We start from the raw sequence: 17,539 nt of genomic DNA, 5'->3' as shown, positions 1-17,539 counted from the left end.
TGCAAGGAATCCTTCATTGCAGACGAAAGCCTGACTTTGCTAACATTTCCCAGACCCTCTCTTCATTAACGGTCTTTATTCATGGCCGAGCTTCTGTCGTTTGACTCGTTTCTGTGCATTTCTCTTCCCGGCGGAAGTGGGTTTTTTTTCATCAGAAGCGAGAAATCTTCCACGGCTGCCAGAACTTCCTCTGCCAGAATGAATATCAGCTGTCCCTGTTCGGAAAGCCCGCGGAGGCGTTGAGGGCCGACGTCACACGTTTAATGACTGGAGGTTGCTTTACTATAAAGAGCGGAAAAGGGAAAGATTCGGTCCCCCTAGCGGGGCGACGAGATGTTCAGACACATTCAGTCCATCTTCTCTTAAAACAAAAGAAAGAGTCCTGCTGTCATTCATTTTAAAGATAATGGTTGTTTCATTGAAAGCTAATATGTTGCACATTGCGCTGTGATGCCGTTTACCAGTTCCTTTTTATAAGATGGGAATTTGTGAGGGGATTTCCTCGCTTGCTGTCCAACATGCTTGGCAGCCCTCAAACACTGTGCTTTAAATTTTTTTTTTTATTCTTTGTGGAGAGAAACAGACACTGAACACCTCAAAACTATGGTTTTTCTGCTGCATTTCATCGTAATTACACAGCAACTCTCATGCTAGAATACAGAGGCTTTCTTTCTTTTAGCCGTATGGATGAATGCCCCCTCCTTCTTAGATTCATTGGAAACGCTGGAACACTACTAAATGGATCCACTTGCACAAGTTTCCATTTTTTGCCTTCTTTTCACTGTAAAGTTGCGACGAACAAAACCAGCACAACGGGCCCAACAGTTCCCCACTGTAAACACCGTACCCCACTTGCTTCTAAATAATGTAACATTGAATTGACTTTAGCTGTGAAGGATTTATATTCAAGTACTAAAAACATCCCCTCCACCCCGCTGACATCACTTCGCTCGATTCGGGGTTTCCTTGTTGACTCATTGTTTATGATTACATGCAACTTAATCCTCTAGTTTCCCTGTTAGTCACTCCTCTTCGTAGAGACTGTTGAGATTGTAGTCTAAACGTTTGGCTATTCTGTAGACGACAGGTCAAACAAATCCTCTGAGTAATTTGAAAAGATCTAAGCCATCTGGAGAAGAACTAGTTTCCCTTTCATATTTTTTTATTCTTTTTTAATGAGTTGATTAAAAGTGTCAGTCAAGCAGTAAGTTTCTCGCAGGAACACGCAGCTTTGCCGTTAAGTAAATTGATAGCATGGAAGGGTGTCTCCTGCTGTCCGCCGTCACGTCTTTGTCTGCCAAATGGTTTTATTCTAAGTAATGGGTCACCCACTGTGCAATCAAGCCGTCCCTCATCACACGGCGGAGCCACGGGGTGGAATGAAATGAGATGCAGATGATCTCATGGAGGAGCGTGCAGACTGTGTGGGTGAAGGGAATTCAACAAATGGAGGCGCGCTTTGAGTCTCGGCTGCATTTAATAGCAACAGATGGACGTCATCAAACAGCTGTTTGCTTTTATTTAACTAAAATACATAATTTATACAAAATAATTTGCTTAGTTTTTTACATATAATCTCATTGTACATATATATATGTGCACTTTTGAAATTGTGGTTGCTGATATCGACCATGTAGGATATTGAGGATATGTAAATACATGGTACGATGTTCTGTAGGTGCTTAGAAGAGAATGTTTGAGTGTTTAAATAGTGAAGGTGCTGGTGTCTTGGTCTTCAGAACCAGACTGGGACTGAGTCTGAGTGCGTGCGTGCAGTGCGATCTCCACCGCCGGCTCCTCGTTGCCGTGCCTCGGGTGTCTCCCAAGTCTCTGACCGAGGTGCTTGGCAGCCTTCAGGACGTGGCCGCGGAAAGAGGAGCCGATGAAGGCGTAGAGGAGCGGGTTAATGCAGGCGTGGGTGAGCGCCAGGCTCTCCGTCACTTGGAGAGCACGATCCAGGCCTTTGCTGACCTCGCAGTCCGTGACCAGCATGTAAATGATGTCCAGCGCTCGGCACAGCTTCACCACGTTGTAGGGCAGCTGAGTGAGCAGGAAGACGGCCACCACGGCGAGGAGGACGCGGAGGGCGCGCCACTTCCGCTCCCTCCGCACCCCGGCGGCCTTACTGAGCGCCCGCCCCACCAGGCAGTAGCACACGACCATCACCAAGAAAGGCAGCGCGAATCTGAGGATGACCTCCAGCAGCTCCAGGGAGGCCTTCGCCGGCAGCGCCATGCTGTGCGGGTAGACGGCCGTACAGCTGGTCCTGTGATGGGAGGTCTTCACCGTGGAAAAGATGAGTTCTGGAAGACCAAAAATGCTGGCTAAAGCCCACAACAGGACACACACCACAATCCACTGTCTCCTGGCCCGGGGTCCCACCCCAGTTCTGCCCGTCGGGTTGTGGGCCACGGCGCGGTAGCGATCCACGCTGATGCACGCCAGCAGCAGCATGCCGCAGCTGAAGTTGGTGCTGTAGAGGAAGGAGGTCACCTTGCAAGCTTCTGGACCCAGCCTCCACCCGTGGACGGCGTCCGCCGCCCAGAAGGGCAGGGTGAAGAGAAGCAGCAGGTCCGAAATGGCCAGGTTGAGGATGCACACGTCTGTCAGGGTTCGTAGCCTCAGCCGTGACGTGTAGACCACCACCACCAGGGCGTTCCCGGCGAGGCCCACCACCAGAGCCAGGGCGTAGATAATAGGGAGGAAGACGCCACCGAAAGAGCGCACCGCTTCTTTGTCGCAGACGCTGTGTTCGTAGTTGTAATCGTAGGTTTCATTCAAGCTGGAGTCCTGGTCTTCATGGTAATAAAAGTCGTCCATTTTAGTCTAGAGAAAAGGAAGAAAATACATTTTAGAGGAACTCGCTCATGTTGTGACGAGTACAATCCAGGGTTGTAAAGCAGTTATTTGTGTCTTTTTTACGGAGTAAGAAAAGGGAGTATCTTTAACCCTTTGAACTCTTTTTCATCAGAAAACAAAACGGCTGTGTCAAAGGAAACTCAACCCGAATGGTTTCCCTGATGCTTTAGATCTGTGTGAGATCTGTGTGGGCCTGCAGCAGCCCAGTGAGCACAACAGAGGGGCAGAAAAACTTCAAGCATCTAATTACCTTTTGAATTCAGCTTGTTTCTATTCTATCCCATGCTTAACTGCCTGCAGACTTCCGGAAATTACATCTTTTGGCTTACTCATCCTTTAATCACCGGGAAAAGACTGCATATTAAAGTGGTCATATTTGGGGCAAGATGATCGCACCTATGTGTTTAAAGTACAGGGTGTTCACACTAAACACTACTGGGTCCAGCTTTTCTTTCACACATTAATCTGAATTGCATCCAGGAGGAAGTTGAATGACAGGAAATGTGTGGAAAAACAGAGCTGAGGATGACATGCAGGCACAAAGTCTCCCAGCAGATTAAAACCCAGGATGTTGCTTTTACTGTAAATGCCGCGTGCCCATTCAGGAAATCATTCCACTAACGTGAGCCTTTTATCCAGGCTCATTGTGTTTGAAGGAAAATATCTAGTCGTGTGTGTAAGACAGGTTTTGACTTTTTGCCTTTTGTACCGTTCTCTTTTTATGTTTTAATTATGTGGCTAACATTTTATGGCTTTAACTTTATAGTATAATAATCTAATTTCGAAGGTGTGTGTGTGTGTGGCACGGAGAGGGAGAGGACGGCTTAACTTTTTCCCAGCCAGGCAGGTTTCAAAACGGAGCGTTGCTCTGTTTTTCTTTGCGCTCCTCTTCATAATAAAGAGACCTTGATTTCTAGATCCTTGTTTCCAGGGGTGATTTCACCCACAGTGTTATTTCCCTAAATATCCCAACTTGTTATTTCCACAACGCTCAACGACTGAAGTGAAATTTTAGGGAATCCCACAAACATGTTACACAATGCATGATATAATTCCAGACGGCGTTTTTCAACTTCTTATGCCAGGAATATTTTGCATCCAAGGATTCTTTTGGTTTGTTATATAATGAGTAATTATCTCCTGAATGTGGGGGGGGGGCAGCAGTCACTGAAGCAGATGTTCATTGGAACATTGAGGAAAAATGTCAAGTATTCGCTGCTTTCAACAGCTGTATTTCACACACGTGAAGCTCAACAGGTCTATGCATGGTCTTGTGTTTTGATACGACCGAGGCTGCGTTGGTTTGTTTCAGCTAACGTCAAAAAGGAAATGTTTAATAAGCTGAAGCTCAAAGTTAAAAAAATATCGTGATCTGAAAGCTTTACTAGGAAAGCAGGTTAATGATGCCCTGCTTTGCTTGTTATCGTGACTTTATGTTGCTGTCATAAATGATCTCAGGAAGAACTTTGTTCAGTGAACTGATCTAATAAACAAGGTGCAACGTGTCCCGACATTTCGCATATTCATATAAAACATGCTTATGTACTTATGTCGAGAATATAAAGTTGCGCTGAAAAATGATTTAACTGTATTTTATTTATTTTTTTACGCAGCTGAGAAAGTACAGTATAATTTTTAGAAAGATAAAAAAAGATTAAAGTTCTGCAGTGAGAAAGGAAGAAAGTCCAAGTTTCTTACCTTGTGGTTGTTGTTTTTTTTTGTGTTGACTGGCAGAAATGATTGAATCCTCTCTTAATCACGCAGCAGAGTTGGTGTGTTTTTTCTGAGAAGAAACAGAGTGAAGTGTTCAGCCCTCCCCGCTCCACTCCACTCCACTGCTGAGCGCGTTCCTTCCCCACGTAGCGCTCAACGCACGTGCGTGCGTGCGTGGCTGTGTGTGTGTGTGTGTGTGTGTCTGAGCGTCAGTTTGAGCGGGTCATGTTTCAGGGTAAACTGCTAAGATGAATTAAAATTCTTAGTCCTCCCCCTTGTATTTTAGTGAGCTGTGTTGTGCAAAGCGCTGTACAAAGAGAGGTTGTTTACCAGTCCGAGAGAAACTTGTGCCAGGAGTGTCCCACGATTGCACTTTGCCTATATTATCTGTGTCTATGGAAAATAACCAGAACATTTAATAGTGCTGATCTTTGTCCCTTTTCCAAAGCTTCTTGAGATCCGTGTGTAAAAGAGCCATCACTGGCATTGATATGGAGCCGGCAGAGCAAAATGATTTGAAATGGTCAAAATATACTTTTGCACTACGATTTCTCAGTTTCCCTCTGAATACTGAGCTTCCTTTTGTGTTGTCCTTGTTTAGTATCCATCTTCCGCACATTCTTTCTCCTCCACCCTCTTCTGGGACAAAGGCGGCATCTCTTTTCAGCGTGGCACACAAGCAGCATGTTTGCATGGCACGCTCTCAGGAAGCCTCATCACTGGGCTGGGAAGCTTTATTATTCATTCCACCCCGAGACAGGACGTGTAGGGACACGACGACAGGGCTCGCCTCATATGACGGATCATCACACTTCTGTGAGAGTTCACAGGGAAGCCCGACGTGTCCCCGAGTCCAAGAGGCTTTGCGGGACGTGGTGCATGGGTGGAGTCGGTTGTAAATTTCAAAAGGCTGGCGCGTGATTCGTTATTGTTTGTTTTGTTATTCACTGACACCGGTTGATTTATAAGGTCAGACATCTGTCGGAGAGGGTTTGTGTAAGCATTGGCATGCACTCGTGCTGTGATTCTCCTGTTGTGAAGATTCGTTGCCCCCCCCCCCGATGCCCCGTCGGCTGCAGTCTGGTGTCCATATGTCCTGGCTTCAGGGGACAGAAACCCAAACAGGAAGGCAGAGCCATTGGTCAGCCACTTTGTTCCCGAGGCCACATTAGTTTGTCTGAAAGTCGAGACCCGACCGAGGAAATTCCCCAAGCCTTCAGAATTTAGTCATTACCACAAGCCAGGGATCTTTTTTACCACACAATTCATATTATTTCAACAGGTTCTAGAGTGTGTTCTTTAAAGTCTGTGTGAATGTCGCTCGTGTTACTTAATCCTTCTGTTAATATCTGTCCTGTAACTTAATAGCAAAATGTGAAATTACACAACTAAGTACTTTATCTCAGATGACGAAGGGCTTTCTGTTGCTCAGTTATGTTCTCTTTTCGGGTTGTCCAATTATTTCTTTATTATATATTTATTCATTCATTCATTCATCCATTTACTTATTAAGAAATTCTGATGAGTGTCTGTTTTCATTGGTTTACAACACTATTACTTAGGTATTTACATTTAAATAGTACAACAATTTATCTCTTTTTTTAAATTCATTTATTCATTCACCATTGAGTTCACTGACTACACTGTAAAAATCTGATAATTGTAACAATCAGATCTGATGTATTTACTTCCTCTTTCAAAATGAGATACTTGAAAACCTCGTTCACCTGCTTCAGTCCTTTATGGGATTTATTTTGGCGTACGCGCATATTAAAGTGAGACTCAGACCTTTGTTGTCATGGCAGCGCCTCCAGTGTCAGCCTCAGCTGAGTGGACGCTTTTCATTTTAGCTTCACATGAAATTGGTTTCCTCTGATCATTGGGTGGTTTCATGACACAGTCGCTGCTGAAGAGAACTGAAACTGGAGTCGTAATGTCTGATTGCCGAGTTACTGTGTAATGGAGTTGCTTTTATAGCCGCGATCACAGTTTGAAAAATCCAGGAGTTGACCTTTGGGATACTACTCTACTTCCAATGGAAGCGCCACTTTAAAAACACCCTGACAGAGGGAAAGAGCACGGAAACTCGGGACTTTAAGACGTGATGTTATATTCAATTCAATCAGGTTTATTTTATGACATGGTTATAATGATTTCCCACAGATTTACGCAGATTTACAAAAGTGCTTGTTAAATATGTAATATCATCCAAATAATAAAAAAGTTAGGATAAATATATACATTCATTCTTGGAAAAAAATATCTTGTACAGACATACTTGAGCAAAATAAAGGTTCTATAATATTTATTATATATATATAATATAGAATTATATTATATATTGTGTTTTGGCAGGCATTTATAAATAAATGATTCTAATATTTGGAGTAAACATATCAACTTTTTCAACTGTCCATAGCTACATGAGTGAGCCTGTATTATGTGAAGGTCTGTATGTTGACCCTGTATTTTATTTGAGAACCATTAATCTGAAGGCAAATACCACAGGAAATGTAAATCCCCGTTTCTGCTCCCAGCTCGTGAATCTGTCACCGGCTTCATCCAGGCTTGTCGACCAATCTCGGGTCAGGGACGAAGTCAGACTGGGGGGGGGGGGGGATAACGTCAGAAAAACATGACTAAGTACAAACCGCAGGTCTTTTTTCCCCACAGGTGCTGGGAATCCCAAGTGCAAAGTGGCCATTGTGATGTGTCGGAGCAGCTCTCCAGATGGCAGCAGGTCAGCGGAACAGTCCTGTGGTCAAGACTTTCTACTGGGGGAAACAAACATGATGGCTTTTTTTTCTCTGTTTGCACAAGATCTCCAGCTTCAGAAGTCAAGTTTCTTTTATCCTCAAGGTTTATTTCCCCAGGATTTTGGTTCTCACTGTGTCAATGAAGCACCCTGCTGCTTTATTTTATAGCAGTGGTTTGAAATTGTGTTTGTGTGTGTGAGCATGGGGTGGGTGCGGTGGGTTAGGGTTGCAAATTCTTTGCTGCTCATCCCACAAATGCATATTAAACAGGCTTTCCGGTCGTATAACATTTATTGCCAAGTTACAACAAAGAATTATCTAACAAGTACAAATGGTTTTAATTTTTTATGGGTAGTTTTAATTAATTGATGAAGATAAAACAAAATTAGAAAGTAAGATTTAGTTAAAGTCATGAGTAAATCTGTTGTGACAGTTGCAGACTATATTCTTATTGAGTACTGATCCCAACAGCCATTTACACTAATATCTTACTGTGCTATAAAACTGTAACAAGTCTTGTATTCAACCAAAACCAGAGGATTTTTATTGTTAAAATAGGTCGTGATATGTAAAGTGCATTTCCTTCCACGTAGCTTCCTTTTACCATTTTTGGTAAATGCTCCGCATATTAATGAGAAGTTCCGTGGAAATAGCCACACCCGAAAGACACTCTCTTTGTTTTGCCAGCCGTGTTTACAAAGCTCACTAGCAACTGTGAAACGTGCGACATTCCGCATATCAATAAAGTAAGTGTTCACATGGTTACTGTGGTTAAAGTGTCTGTAAACCTGTTTGTTTGTTTGTTTGTTTGTTTTTCAGACATAGCCAGCACAGCATGGTCCTCGTACCTTTGGACACGGCGGGCGTGAAGCTCATCAGGGCCCTCACTGTGTTTGGACAGGACGGTGGGTTTCTACACAACACAAAGCTTCCCCTTTTTGCATGCAGTTGTCAGCTAAGTTTTTCCATCGTCTGACTTCCACTGTTCCTGTTCTCAGATGCCATACACGGCGGCCACTTTGAAGTGCACTTTGAAAACGTGCCCGTCCCTGCGTCCAACATTATTTTGGGTAAATTCGCCTGCACTCATTACGCACGCGGTCTATCAAATGATGTTGTCCTCTTGACATTTATGAATGAGGTCACAAGAGATGTATTGTCAATATCCTCTGAAATGAAGTCATGCATCCTTGTGTTTCCAGGGGAAGGCAGGGGGTTTGAGATCGCTCAGGGCCGTCTGGGCCCGGGCAGGCTACACCACTGCATGAGAGCGGTGGGCACTGCAGAGCTGGCTCTGGAGCTGCTGTGCCAGCGCGCCGCCTCCAGGAGCACGTTTGGGAAACATCTGTACCAACATGTGAGCAGCTGTCTCCTGTCACTTCACTGCAGCGCTCTCTTTTGACCCCTAGTGGACAGAATCTGCTCTCCCCCTCTCTGTTTGCTGTAGGAAGTGGTTGCTCACTGGATCGCAGAGTGCCGCCTCATGATCGATCAGACCCGCCTGCTGACCCTGCATGCCGCTCGAGCGCTGGATGCGCTGGGCAGTCGGGCTGCTCGCAAGCAGGTACTGGACAGTTTCACGCTGATGTGACTAGGATACAACTTTCTGCTCAATCGCGCCCCCCCCCACTCTCTTTCTCAGATTGCAATGATCAAGGTGGCAGCAGCCAGAATGGCCTGCAAGGTGCTGGACGTCGCCATTCAGGTGTACGGAGCTGCAGGAGTGTCTGGAGATTTCCCACTAGCACAGATGTGAGTTGACCTTTTTTTCTCGGTTTTCCCTCCACAAAATAAAAGTCGTATTTATGAATCAGATCTTCACGCCAATTTGTCTCTATCCAGGTACATGAATACGAGGACTCTGCGGATCGCCGACGGGCCGGATGAGGTTCACCTCTCCTCCATCGCGCGGCTTGAACTGAGGGATCAAATGAAGGCGAAGCTGTGATGGAAAGATTTGGCCACAGCGGCATTATTAAAGCAGGCGCTGACAAATGTCACTGAATCTTCTACAGAAACTAGAGATCATCTTTCTGAATGTAATATATGTAAGAAAAATATACGTTTGATTAAAAATCCACATGTTTATTAGGAATAATTTTTTATTGTGAACTACAAAAACAGAAAAAGACAGAATGAATAAGACTATTTGTCTTCACACTCTCAGGTGTGGTTCTACCACGTGGATGATTTCCATTGGAGGTGATGGGAGATCAGCGCACACACAAGCACATTTTTTATTTTGTTGTTTGTTTTTTTACAATATAAAACAGCAGTGGCCCCGTCTATTCCACACACCAGATGGCAACCCATGCAACGCCATCCGCTCTTCAGTGTCCAGACCCCAACGTTTGGGCAGAGATCTTCAGCCGCCAGACAGTCGTCTTTTACACAGCAAGGCGCGGAGGAGGGGGACCAGATGATGGAGGGGGGAGGGGGTTCGGTGGGAAAGACGTCAGTGTTTGCTCTTCTTTGACTTTTTGTGAGACCGGTGTGGGGACCTGGATTTGGAGCGGGACTTCTTGGTAGATTTTTTGGGCGTCCTGGAGCGTGACCTCCTGGATCGTTTGGGTGTGTGAGGTGATGAAGGAGATCTGGTGGGATAAAGGTGAGAATTTAAACACCCACACTTGCGTTTGGAGGATGCACGGACACACAGTGTGTGGTCGAACCTCTTCGAAGACTTCTTGTTGCTGGATCGAGGAGAGTCTTTGTGGGAGGCGCGGGACGACGTGTCTTTCGAGTACGATCTGTCGGAGCGTTCCGATCTTTCGGAGCGCTCCGAACGAGGCGAGGACGACCGGCCTCGTCTGCTGCTGCTCCGTGTCGGACTGGGCGACCCGCTGTGGCGCCGCTTCCTATCAAGCGGAGAGGACAAATATCTGTCAGATAGGAAACCAAACAAATGAAGAAAACTCAACTGATGCACCAGAGCAAAACCTCTCACCTCTCCTTCCTGGTCGGCGTGTCTTCCTTCTCCTTTTCCTTCTTCAACTCTTTCAAGCGGGCCTCTGCTTTCTCTTTTTCTTTCTTCTCTCTCTCCTTTTCCCGTTCAAGTTTCTCCTTTTCTTTTTCCTGAAAACAAAAAGGCAGCAGATTCGTTCTCTTACCATCAACTCCCGCATTTGGTTTCCTCCTTGATAAAATCCTCCAGGACGTTTTGATACCTTCTGTAGTAGTTTGTCTCTGTAGTGCTCCACCTGCTCCTGGATACTCTGACTGGGCTTCTTGGGTCTTTTGCCAGACTCCAGCTCATCCTGGAACTTCATGACTTTGACCTGTGTGGAAGCACACAAACCACACTCAGAATATATTCTCGTTTTTTCAGTACGGCGTGTGGCTCCAGTGTGTGACTGTAAAAACCTCGATCTCCCTGAGCTTTGTGCGTTTCTCCTCATTCAGCTCTGCCGTCTTCGTCTTCATGTCCGAGTCGTCTCTCATGGGGTTGGAGTAGCTCTGATTGTCATCCGAGCGAGGACTCCGGTCGTCATCGTCGCTGTCGTCGTCCCTGCTGAGGAGCGGAAACAGTTTATGATGGAGGGCCGCTAAGGGGGTTCGCTGACCGATTTATTAAAGAGACAAAAGACATTTATCTCACTTTTTAGCCTCTTCTGGCTGCTCAAATATCTCCCATTTGGAGGTGGTCACAGCTGAGGAGGAAACACACGGAATCAGTCTGATAAACATCACAGAGAGAAGATCATGACATTAACACAAACACTTCTCACCTTGAGACTCCAACTCTGCCTCGTCCACTGCCTCCCACTTGGAAGGTGCCACCTTAAACGCTGCCTCTTTGGACTGATCCACTGCACGGGGGGAGAAAAGGAGAGGTTGAGTGATGGTGCAGATAAAATACAAGCGTAGACTGAAGTATAGAGGGAAAAAAAGAGCTAAGGATGGATTTTTGTTCTGTTGCACCACTCACAAGGTATCCCATCGATGTCTTCCTCCATGGGCTTGATAGGAACCCCATCCAGGTCATCCAGAGGGGCTCCATCAATCGGAGCTCCATCAATGACGCCTCCATCGATCGGCACGCCGTCTACGTCCTCCAGTAGAGTGGTATCTACAAACTCGCCGATGGGAGCCCCGTCAATGTCCTCCACTGGCTCAGGCTTAGAGACACAACGGACACTCGGCTCAGTCTTCAGCATGTTAGCGAGTTAATAAGAGGGATGGGTTTCACTTCTCTTACCTCCACAACAACGCTTACAACCTCTTTTTCCAAAGAAAGGTTAACGAGTCCCAAGAAAATGTTCTGCAGCTTTATCAGGAAGGGGTCTGGGTAGACGGCCCAGTCCTCCCAGGCCCGGAAGCAGGACATCACTCGTTGCTACAAAACAAAAAAACAGTCAGTCACTTCAGCTGTCGCCGTTAAAGGAATCTGACTTTCGTGGAAGAGGAAGCTACCTTGAAGTTCTCAGACTGAAGGTGGCCTTGGATCGTTTTGTATGTTGAGTTGAGATCTGAGAAAATCTGGCAGAGTTTCGTCTCAAAACTGTTGAAAAAGGGAAATTTTATTTTTTTAAGCCGTTGAAGTAATCACCTACTTTCAATTTGCAGTAACAAAGAAAGGAAACATACTATTTTCTGTAGTAGGAGGCATTCGATACTTTGGCAGATGAATTGTACAGCACATCAGAAACCAGATATAAGCGTGCAATCTGAAACATAAAAGAGTGAAATGTCAGTTTGTACGCGGCGCATTAAATCAAAAAGTGCTGGTGCTTTCTGCGGCACATGATCAGCGTTAGTCCCTTACCTTCTTGGGTAGCGGAGTCTTTAGGATGGAGAGCGACTCGGTTATACACTCTACGATCTCCTCAGCAGCTTCAGCGTGGCTGAGGCAAAACAACATGGCCTCCGCAATGTCTCCCCTCCTGGGAGTCAAACCGCGCAGCATCTCCTCCAGCTTGTCCCGCTCGCTGCAGAGAGGAGGGGCCGCTCATCAGAGGGGCAACTTTTAAAAAGTGGCAACATACTGAAAACCTGTGCATTATCTTACTCTTCTTTCAAGCAGCCTTTCTTACTGCCTTCCTCCTCTTCCTCGTCTTCATCGCCATCATCGTAAGGCCCATGCAGATATGGATTGAGGGGAGGCGGGCGCCACAAGGAGCCATTTTTAAACATCCTAAAGTCCTCTGTTCGCCATTTGGCCGGCGCTTCACCCTGGAAACGACATTGAGGATTAACATTCAAATAATCTGATGCAAGTGAACAAGATTTTTCTTCTGTGTTTAATTGATCCTTTTACTTCATCACACAGAATTGAAAGTGCAACTCACCTGCAGGATGGAGTAGAGCTTCCATCGGTAGTAAACGTGCGCTGGGCTCTGGTTCTCAAACAAAAACCTGGAAGAAAAGACCCATGAGACCTGCACACGAGCGCCACTTAAAACGTTATTTATTGCACCTGTGATGCGCCCCACCACTGACCTGTACATTGGGTTGTTTATTTCTCTGTTCATGATCATGGCTTCAAACATTGGGCCTTCACGCACCACAAACTCGATCATTCGGTGGATGAGAGAGAGCAAATTCCTACAAGAAAAACACAGTTAAAGCAAACGGATTCAGACTGGACGGACTCTTGAGCACTAATAATCTTAACCTTCTTGATGGATTAACTTATTCTTGGTGGTTTGACACTCGAGACAGTCGCTTCGTGGAATCAAAACCAACAAAAGGTTTCACGATGTGACGGTGCGAGGCTTAATTATGGCTTCAATGCATAGATTCAGCATGCCTGGCAGCGATGTTATTTTATCTATGAATTAAATGAACAATGACAAGAGCAAGTCTTGATTGTCAACCACCAGAGTGTCATGCCACCAGGAATAAATTAAGCTTGTCTGCTTATGCCTCTGGGCCTATGTATAACATAGATGATCCAAGACAGAAAAGAAAAACTTAAAAGTATAACAACTAAATAACATCTGGTGACAGAACATTCACACTGATTGGAGAACTAATAAATGAATCATTTTGTATCTTGAAATTATACTAAAAGGCATAAAGATTGATTGGCTCATCACTGAGGTTAAAGTGCCTTGAAGTTACAGCGCACTGTTCAAACCCTTTCTGGAAATTCTTCCTACATTCAAATGACAAACTGGGAAGTGAGTCAATCTAAGTTGGGAAAGTGGGAGCAAGACATTGAGAAGACACTGTATGAATGCTAAAAGTTCTCAGTACAATGCCTTTCAATTCCCCACTCATTTCCTGACTTAGTGCGGAGCGAAAGAGAAACAGGACTGTTGACCTGAAACAGGCCGTCTCCCTGGTGACTTAATATTGTGCTAGTGGGATCACCTATTTGATTTTGTGACAGAATTTGGGGGGAGATAAATGGTGCAGGATGCATACAATTAGCCTGAAGTGGTCAACAAGATAAAGGATGTCTTTCATTTGACAACACATATCACATTTACTTGTATTGGAGCCGATCGTACCAATGACGGGGTAAAACTCAGTATACTTTCCCAATCCATCCCATGATGCTTTTCAGGTCCCTCGCTGCTGCAGACAGTTCAACTTGTGCTGCTCACCAAGGCCAATGTCAAAGGTCATATATGGGCTAATGCTGGCAGGTTTGGATTTGTTGGCAGGGGCCAGATTTACTGAGCTCCCGAAAGAGTGACAGAGGCCAAGGGGGGAGACGGTCCGAGTGAGCAATGGTCAGAAAGCACTTCTCCACAACTACAGAGCTAAAGTCAGGAGACCCATGTATGTAGCAGAGTACCACACCACTAAAGTTGAGCGACACAATTACATGTTCATGTATGGAGAGGAGTCGTAATGATCTGTGGCTCTAAACAGCATTTCCAGTGAGCTCTACAATGATGCTTTGCTATATATTTTAAAGGAAACATGAATGATGGCAGAATGTGAAAGAACGAGGTAGAGGACATACTTGTCAGTGTTACTCTATGTACTAGTATGATGACGTTGTACATTTGCTTTTACCATTGCTCAGCCACACTGAACAGCCCCCTGTAGCATGCGGTGATCAACCGATCAGGCTTTTAGCTTCATTATGGGATGTTTTTGATCTAAGTTTGTACACCAATTTAAAAAAAGAAAAACATGTACCTTTCTGTTGGGATAACCACTTTGACTATGGCTTGCGACAGAGTCTGTATATGAAGTCACATCAGATAATAAACATAGAATGTGAGTATTGTTAAAAAGGCAACAGGAGAAAAATATAAAAAATGCATTGAAAATTGCAAAAGACAAGAACTTTCTTTTACTGCTGTCAGATTTACTGAAGTCCAAACAGCCCTGATAGCTAACCACGCTAACCTTCACCTCACTGAGCATTTTCCACACACAAACATTTCATTATTCCCACTTTCATAAACATTGCAGCTAGTTTAACTCAAAGAACAAGACAAAAAAACAACAACAACTATCAGTTAAAGGAGCTAGAAGTAAAACCTGCACTGGCTGCTCTTCATAAAGGCTAACATCTTACCACCACAACTAACAACCAAATCCCAAGAGTAAATCCGTGGCTGACATGTTGAATTACCTTCTCGAACTCCTCCTTGTTTTTGGGCGGAGGAAGCAGGGGAGCATTGGGGTTCTTCAGCCTCTCCCGCGGCTGTGCGTTAAAGGGAAGACCAGAAGGAGGTGGAGGGAGGGTATGCTCCATCATGGAAGGAGGGATATAGATGGGGTGTGGTGGAATGGGAACACCTTTGCCCCATCCTAATTTCATCTCAAAGTTCATTATCATCTTTCCTGGAATCAGAATGGACAATATTGCCACAAATGCACTGAGAGTTTACAGTTTATCATCAAGTAAAGTGATGTCATGTTTATTGTACCGTTCAGATTTTTCAGCGCACGCTCAGCATCCCTCCTGTTCATGAAAGCCACAAAGCCACAGTTCCTCTCCCGAGCCCTCTCTTCATCTGTCCTCGGCCACATGATTTTCACGCTGGCCAGTGGGCCATAACGGCCAAACTCTTGACACAACATCTCCTCATTCATCTGGCGCAAAACAAGGATGCAAATGGGGGGAGATTAGTTTCTCCATTCCGTTAATACAAAACACACACTTAAAATGAAAGTTATATATCTATAAAAAAAAAAGTCTCTTATTATGAATCACCTGTGGATTGATATTTCCAAGATACAGATTTGTTGTGGATGGGTCTCCAACATCATGGGAACCTGGAGCACAGTCATCGAGAACTGCGGACACAGAGAAGAAAAGAGAATTTCCTGTTGCTATCCGACGAGACCACACATTTTCTTGACAAGATGAAGATATTCACGGCCACTGTATTAAGTTAAAATTACCACTGGACGGACGGTTTCTTCTTGAAGAACCATCCGCTAAAAGAAGCAGAAATCAGTATAAATTTTGTTTCAGGGAACAAGAGGACAAAGGGGCGGGGATGGAGCGATGCGTGCAGGACGGGACCATCTCGGGCTGAGTTAGTTCACGTAGAAAAAATATCGGGCAACTTAACAGCACTCACACGAACGTCTTCCATCCGAGCCAGAGAGAGGTTCGAAACGACTAACACGCCCCTTCATCTTGTGCCGTTCATCCCTTTCTTCTTGGATTCTTGAATAAGAACAAAACACAGTCGAAAATAGTACCATTTTCAAACTTCATTAAAAACAAAATCGTGTTTTGTGAAAATTTTGTTTAAACGCACTGTTTAAGTTCTTCTTTGAAGAGCTCCAGGTTGCTCTTCTTCTTTTCTTTTTCACTAGTTTTCTTCACAGTCTGTATGGTAGATGAGAAGGTATGATCAGCACAGTATAATCACTTTTACAAGAATGCGGCTGATTGTTGGTCGTGATTATACTTACATGTCTTTTGTCTATCGCTAAAAATTGAGGTGGGGTATCCAGAGGTAAGAAGCTTTTGGTTTGGCCCTCAAAACGTGACTTGGGCTTATACAACTTTCCCTTCTTTTCATCTGCAGCTGCTTCCTCTGAAAGAAAAGTTTTTGTAATGGATTTGACACCACTGACAGTATAACTTTTTTTTGGGGAGGGGGGTCAGAAAAGGGACTGCAATGTTCTTCCAATACATGGTCTAAATGACATACCTTTTGTTGCATTTGCAATACCACCACGAACAAACGCCTTGACTTTGCCCTCTCCTCCCTCGAAGGCTGCAAGAAATTCTTCGTAGATCTCTGCCGCTGCCCGCTCATCTTCCTGAACATAAAGCAAATGGAAAAAGTAAATAAAAACACATTAGAGGTTCAACAGAATTTTTTTTTAAATTTGTGTTAGATGAGGAAGTAACTTCTTACTTTTTTCTTGATTTCATCTTGTTCTTTTTTGCTCAGGGTCCTTTTGGCTACTGCCATTTTGCCAATGCTGAAAGACTTCAGTTTGCTCTCAAGCAGCGCCTGTCGATGTAAACAAAGCAGACTTCATGATGGTGCACTCCAGTTGATCACAAGCTGTACGAACACACCAAGCTCATGACCAACACTGCCGTGGCGAAACACAACTATTATTACTACCATTCTGGTGATTGGGTGAAGCAGTTATCACGGTGAAAGTCAAGTTATGCACGCTCATTTCCATAACACCACGAAGCACGCACATGATTAAAAAAACAAAACAAGACGGGTACACCCAATGGGAGCCCATCCTTGTTTTTGCCTGTCAAATTTGTGATTGTATTTATTGCATCTCTTTAACTGAGCTCTAGCTGGACGACAGAAAGTAGGAGAAACTACGCAGAGTAACCGGAGGCCTAACAAGCAGGGTTTTCCCGACCGTTCATGAAGCTGAACCCGAGTTACCGTTAGGCCCGAGTATTCACACGCATGTATCGCTTTAAAATCAAAAGCTACAATGATTCTTTCGGGTGAATAAGTCATGCTGATGTATGTGTGACACACACTACCCTCCTTTCTGATCTAATTGCGGCGTAAGTCCTGTTTTGGATGGCTAATGCGTTAGCTTAGCACGGCTCCATTAGCCCGTGTGGCCGGAGAACGACGATTAGCTTTAGCACTTCGCTAACAACCCTCGTAACTATGCTCTCTGTCGGCCTTCAGATACTTCCATACTCCAAGTGGCCCAAACAAGCATTTATCTACATTATCGCCCTGTAAACCGATATTACCTAGCTGATACAAACACAAATAGTAGGTTTCACCTTAGCGCTAGCTTTCTGGGAATCGCCATCCGCTCGCTCCGCCATCTTTACTGCTAAAGTAAAA

At 44.7% G+C, this 17,539-nt stretch overlaps 3 protein-coding genes across 6 annotated transcripts in view; 1 reads left to right on the top strand and 2 right to left on the bottom strand.

Moving 5' to 3' along the window:
- The window catches only part of acad11 (acyl-CoA dehydrogenase family, member 11), a 15,658-nt gene extending 6,236 nt beyond the window's left edge, over positions 1-9,422 (top strand). The window contains exons 14-20 of one of the 2 annotated variants that reach the window (XM_080489549.1): positions 7,246-7,312; positions 8,148-8,233; positions 8,327-8,398; positions 8,531-8,685; positions 8,776-8,892; positions 8,971-9,080; positions 9,171-9,422. In XM_080489549.1, coding sequence (XP_080345675.1) covers positions 7,246-7,312; positions 8,148-8,233; positions 8,327-8,398; positions 8,531-8,685; positions 8,776-8,892; positions 8,971-9,080; positions 9,171-9,276 — 713 coding nt within the window. In that variant the 3' untranslated portion in view covers positions 9,277-9,422. Of the gene's footprint in view, positions 1-7,245; positions 7,409-8,147; positions 8,234-8,326; positions 8,399-8,530; positions 8,686-8,775; positions 8,893-8,970; positions 9,081-9,170 lie in introns of both variants that reach the window. The other variant, XM_080489548.1, reaches the window with a different exon arrangement.
- On the bottom strand, positions 1,462-5,285 carry ackr4b (atypical chemokine receptor 4b). The gene is made up of 3 exons (XM_080489551.1): positions 4,903-5,285; positions 4,558-4,642; positions 1,462-2,826 (listed from the first exon to the last, which is right to left on the bottom strand). The coding sequence occupies exon 3, from the start codon at positions 2,818-2,820 to the stop codon at positions 1,705-1,707; it is 1,116 nt and encodes a 371-aa protein (XP_080345677.1). The 5' UTR covers positions 2,821-2,826; positions 4,558-4,642; positions 4,903-5,285; the 3' UTR covers positions 1,462-1,704.
- u2surp (U2 snRNP-associated SURP domain containing) lies at positions 9,396-17,539 on the bottom strand. 3 transcript variants are annotated; one of them, XM_080489545.1, is made up of 26 exons: positions 17,476-17,539; positions 16,616-16,714; positions 16,406-16,517; positions 16,164-16,288; positions 16,007-16,077; positions 15,824-15,912; positions 15,642-15,677; positions 15,451-15,533; positions 15,164-15,329; positions 14,866-15,077; positions 14,424-14,467; positions 12,768-12,872; positions 12,617-12,683; positions 12,337-12,500; positions 12,094-12,256; positions 11,916-11,995; positions 11,742-11,829; positions 11,527-11,664; positions 11,257-11,446; positions 11,057-11,137; positions 10,927-10,978; positions 10,692-10,839; positions 10,496-10,606; positions 10,276-10,403; positions 10,001-10,186; positions 9,396-9,922 (listed from the first exon to the last, which is right to left on the bottom strand). In XM_080489545.1, exons 1-26 carry the CDS (start codon positions 17,518-17,520, stop codon positions 9,784-9,786), a joined length of 2,922 nt encoding a protein of 973 aa, XP_080345671.1. In that variant the 5' UTR covers positions 17,521-17,539; the 3' UTR covers positions 9,396-9,783. The 3 variants fall into 3 exon arrangements, with proteins under 3 accessions (XP_080345671.1, XP_080345673.1, XP_080345672.1); XM_080489546.1 differs by having other exon boundaries at positions 9,400-9,922; positions 10,692-10,836; positions 17,476-17,535; XM_080489547.1 differs by lacking the exon at positions 15,642-15,677 and having other exon boundaries at positions 17,476-17,535.

This window comes from Lipophrys pholis (assembly GCF_963383615.2).
Source record: "Lipophrys pholis genome assembly, chromosome: 20".
NCBI lineage: Eukaryota > Metazoa > Chordata > Actinopteri > Blenniiformes > Blenniidae > Lipophrys > Lipophrys pholis.
The sequence above is the reverse complement of the archived record's forward strand: the minus strand, read 5'-3'. Positions and strand labels throughout refer to the sequence as shown.

What these genes read in the sequence shown, in the direction of transcription:
- ackr4b (XM_080489551.1), bottom strand. Translation starts at nt 2,820, where the DNA reads ATGGACGACTTTTATTACCATGAAGACCAGGACTCCAGCTTGAATGAA.
- u2surp (XM_080489545.1), bottom strand. Translation starts at nt 17,520, where the DNA reads ATGGCGGAGCGAGCGGATGGCGATTCCCAGAAAGCTAGCGCTAAG. An exon ending in CTCGGATGGAAGACGTTCGT is followed by an intron (nt 15,678 to 15,823) that starts GTGAGTGCTGTT and finishes TGCTTCTTTTAG; the next exon opens with CGGATGGTTCTTCAAGAAGA. An exon ending in ACGCCGACCAGGAAGGAGAG is followed by an intron (nt 10,187 to 10,275) that starts GTGAGAGGTTTT and finishes TCCGCTTGATAG; the next exon opens with GAAGCGGCGCCACAGCGGGT.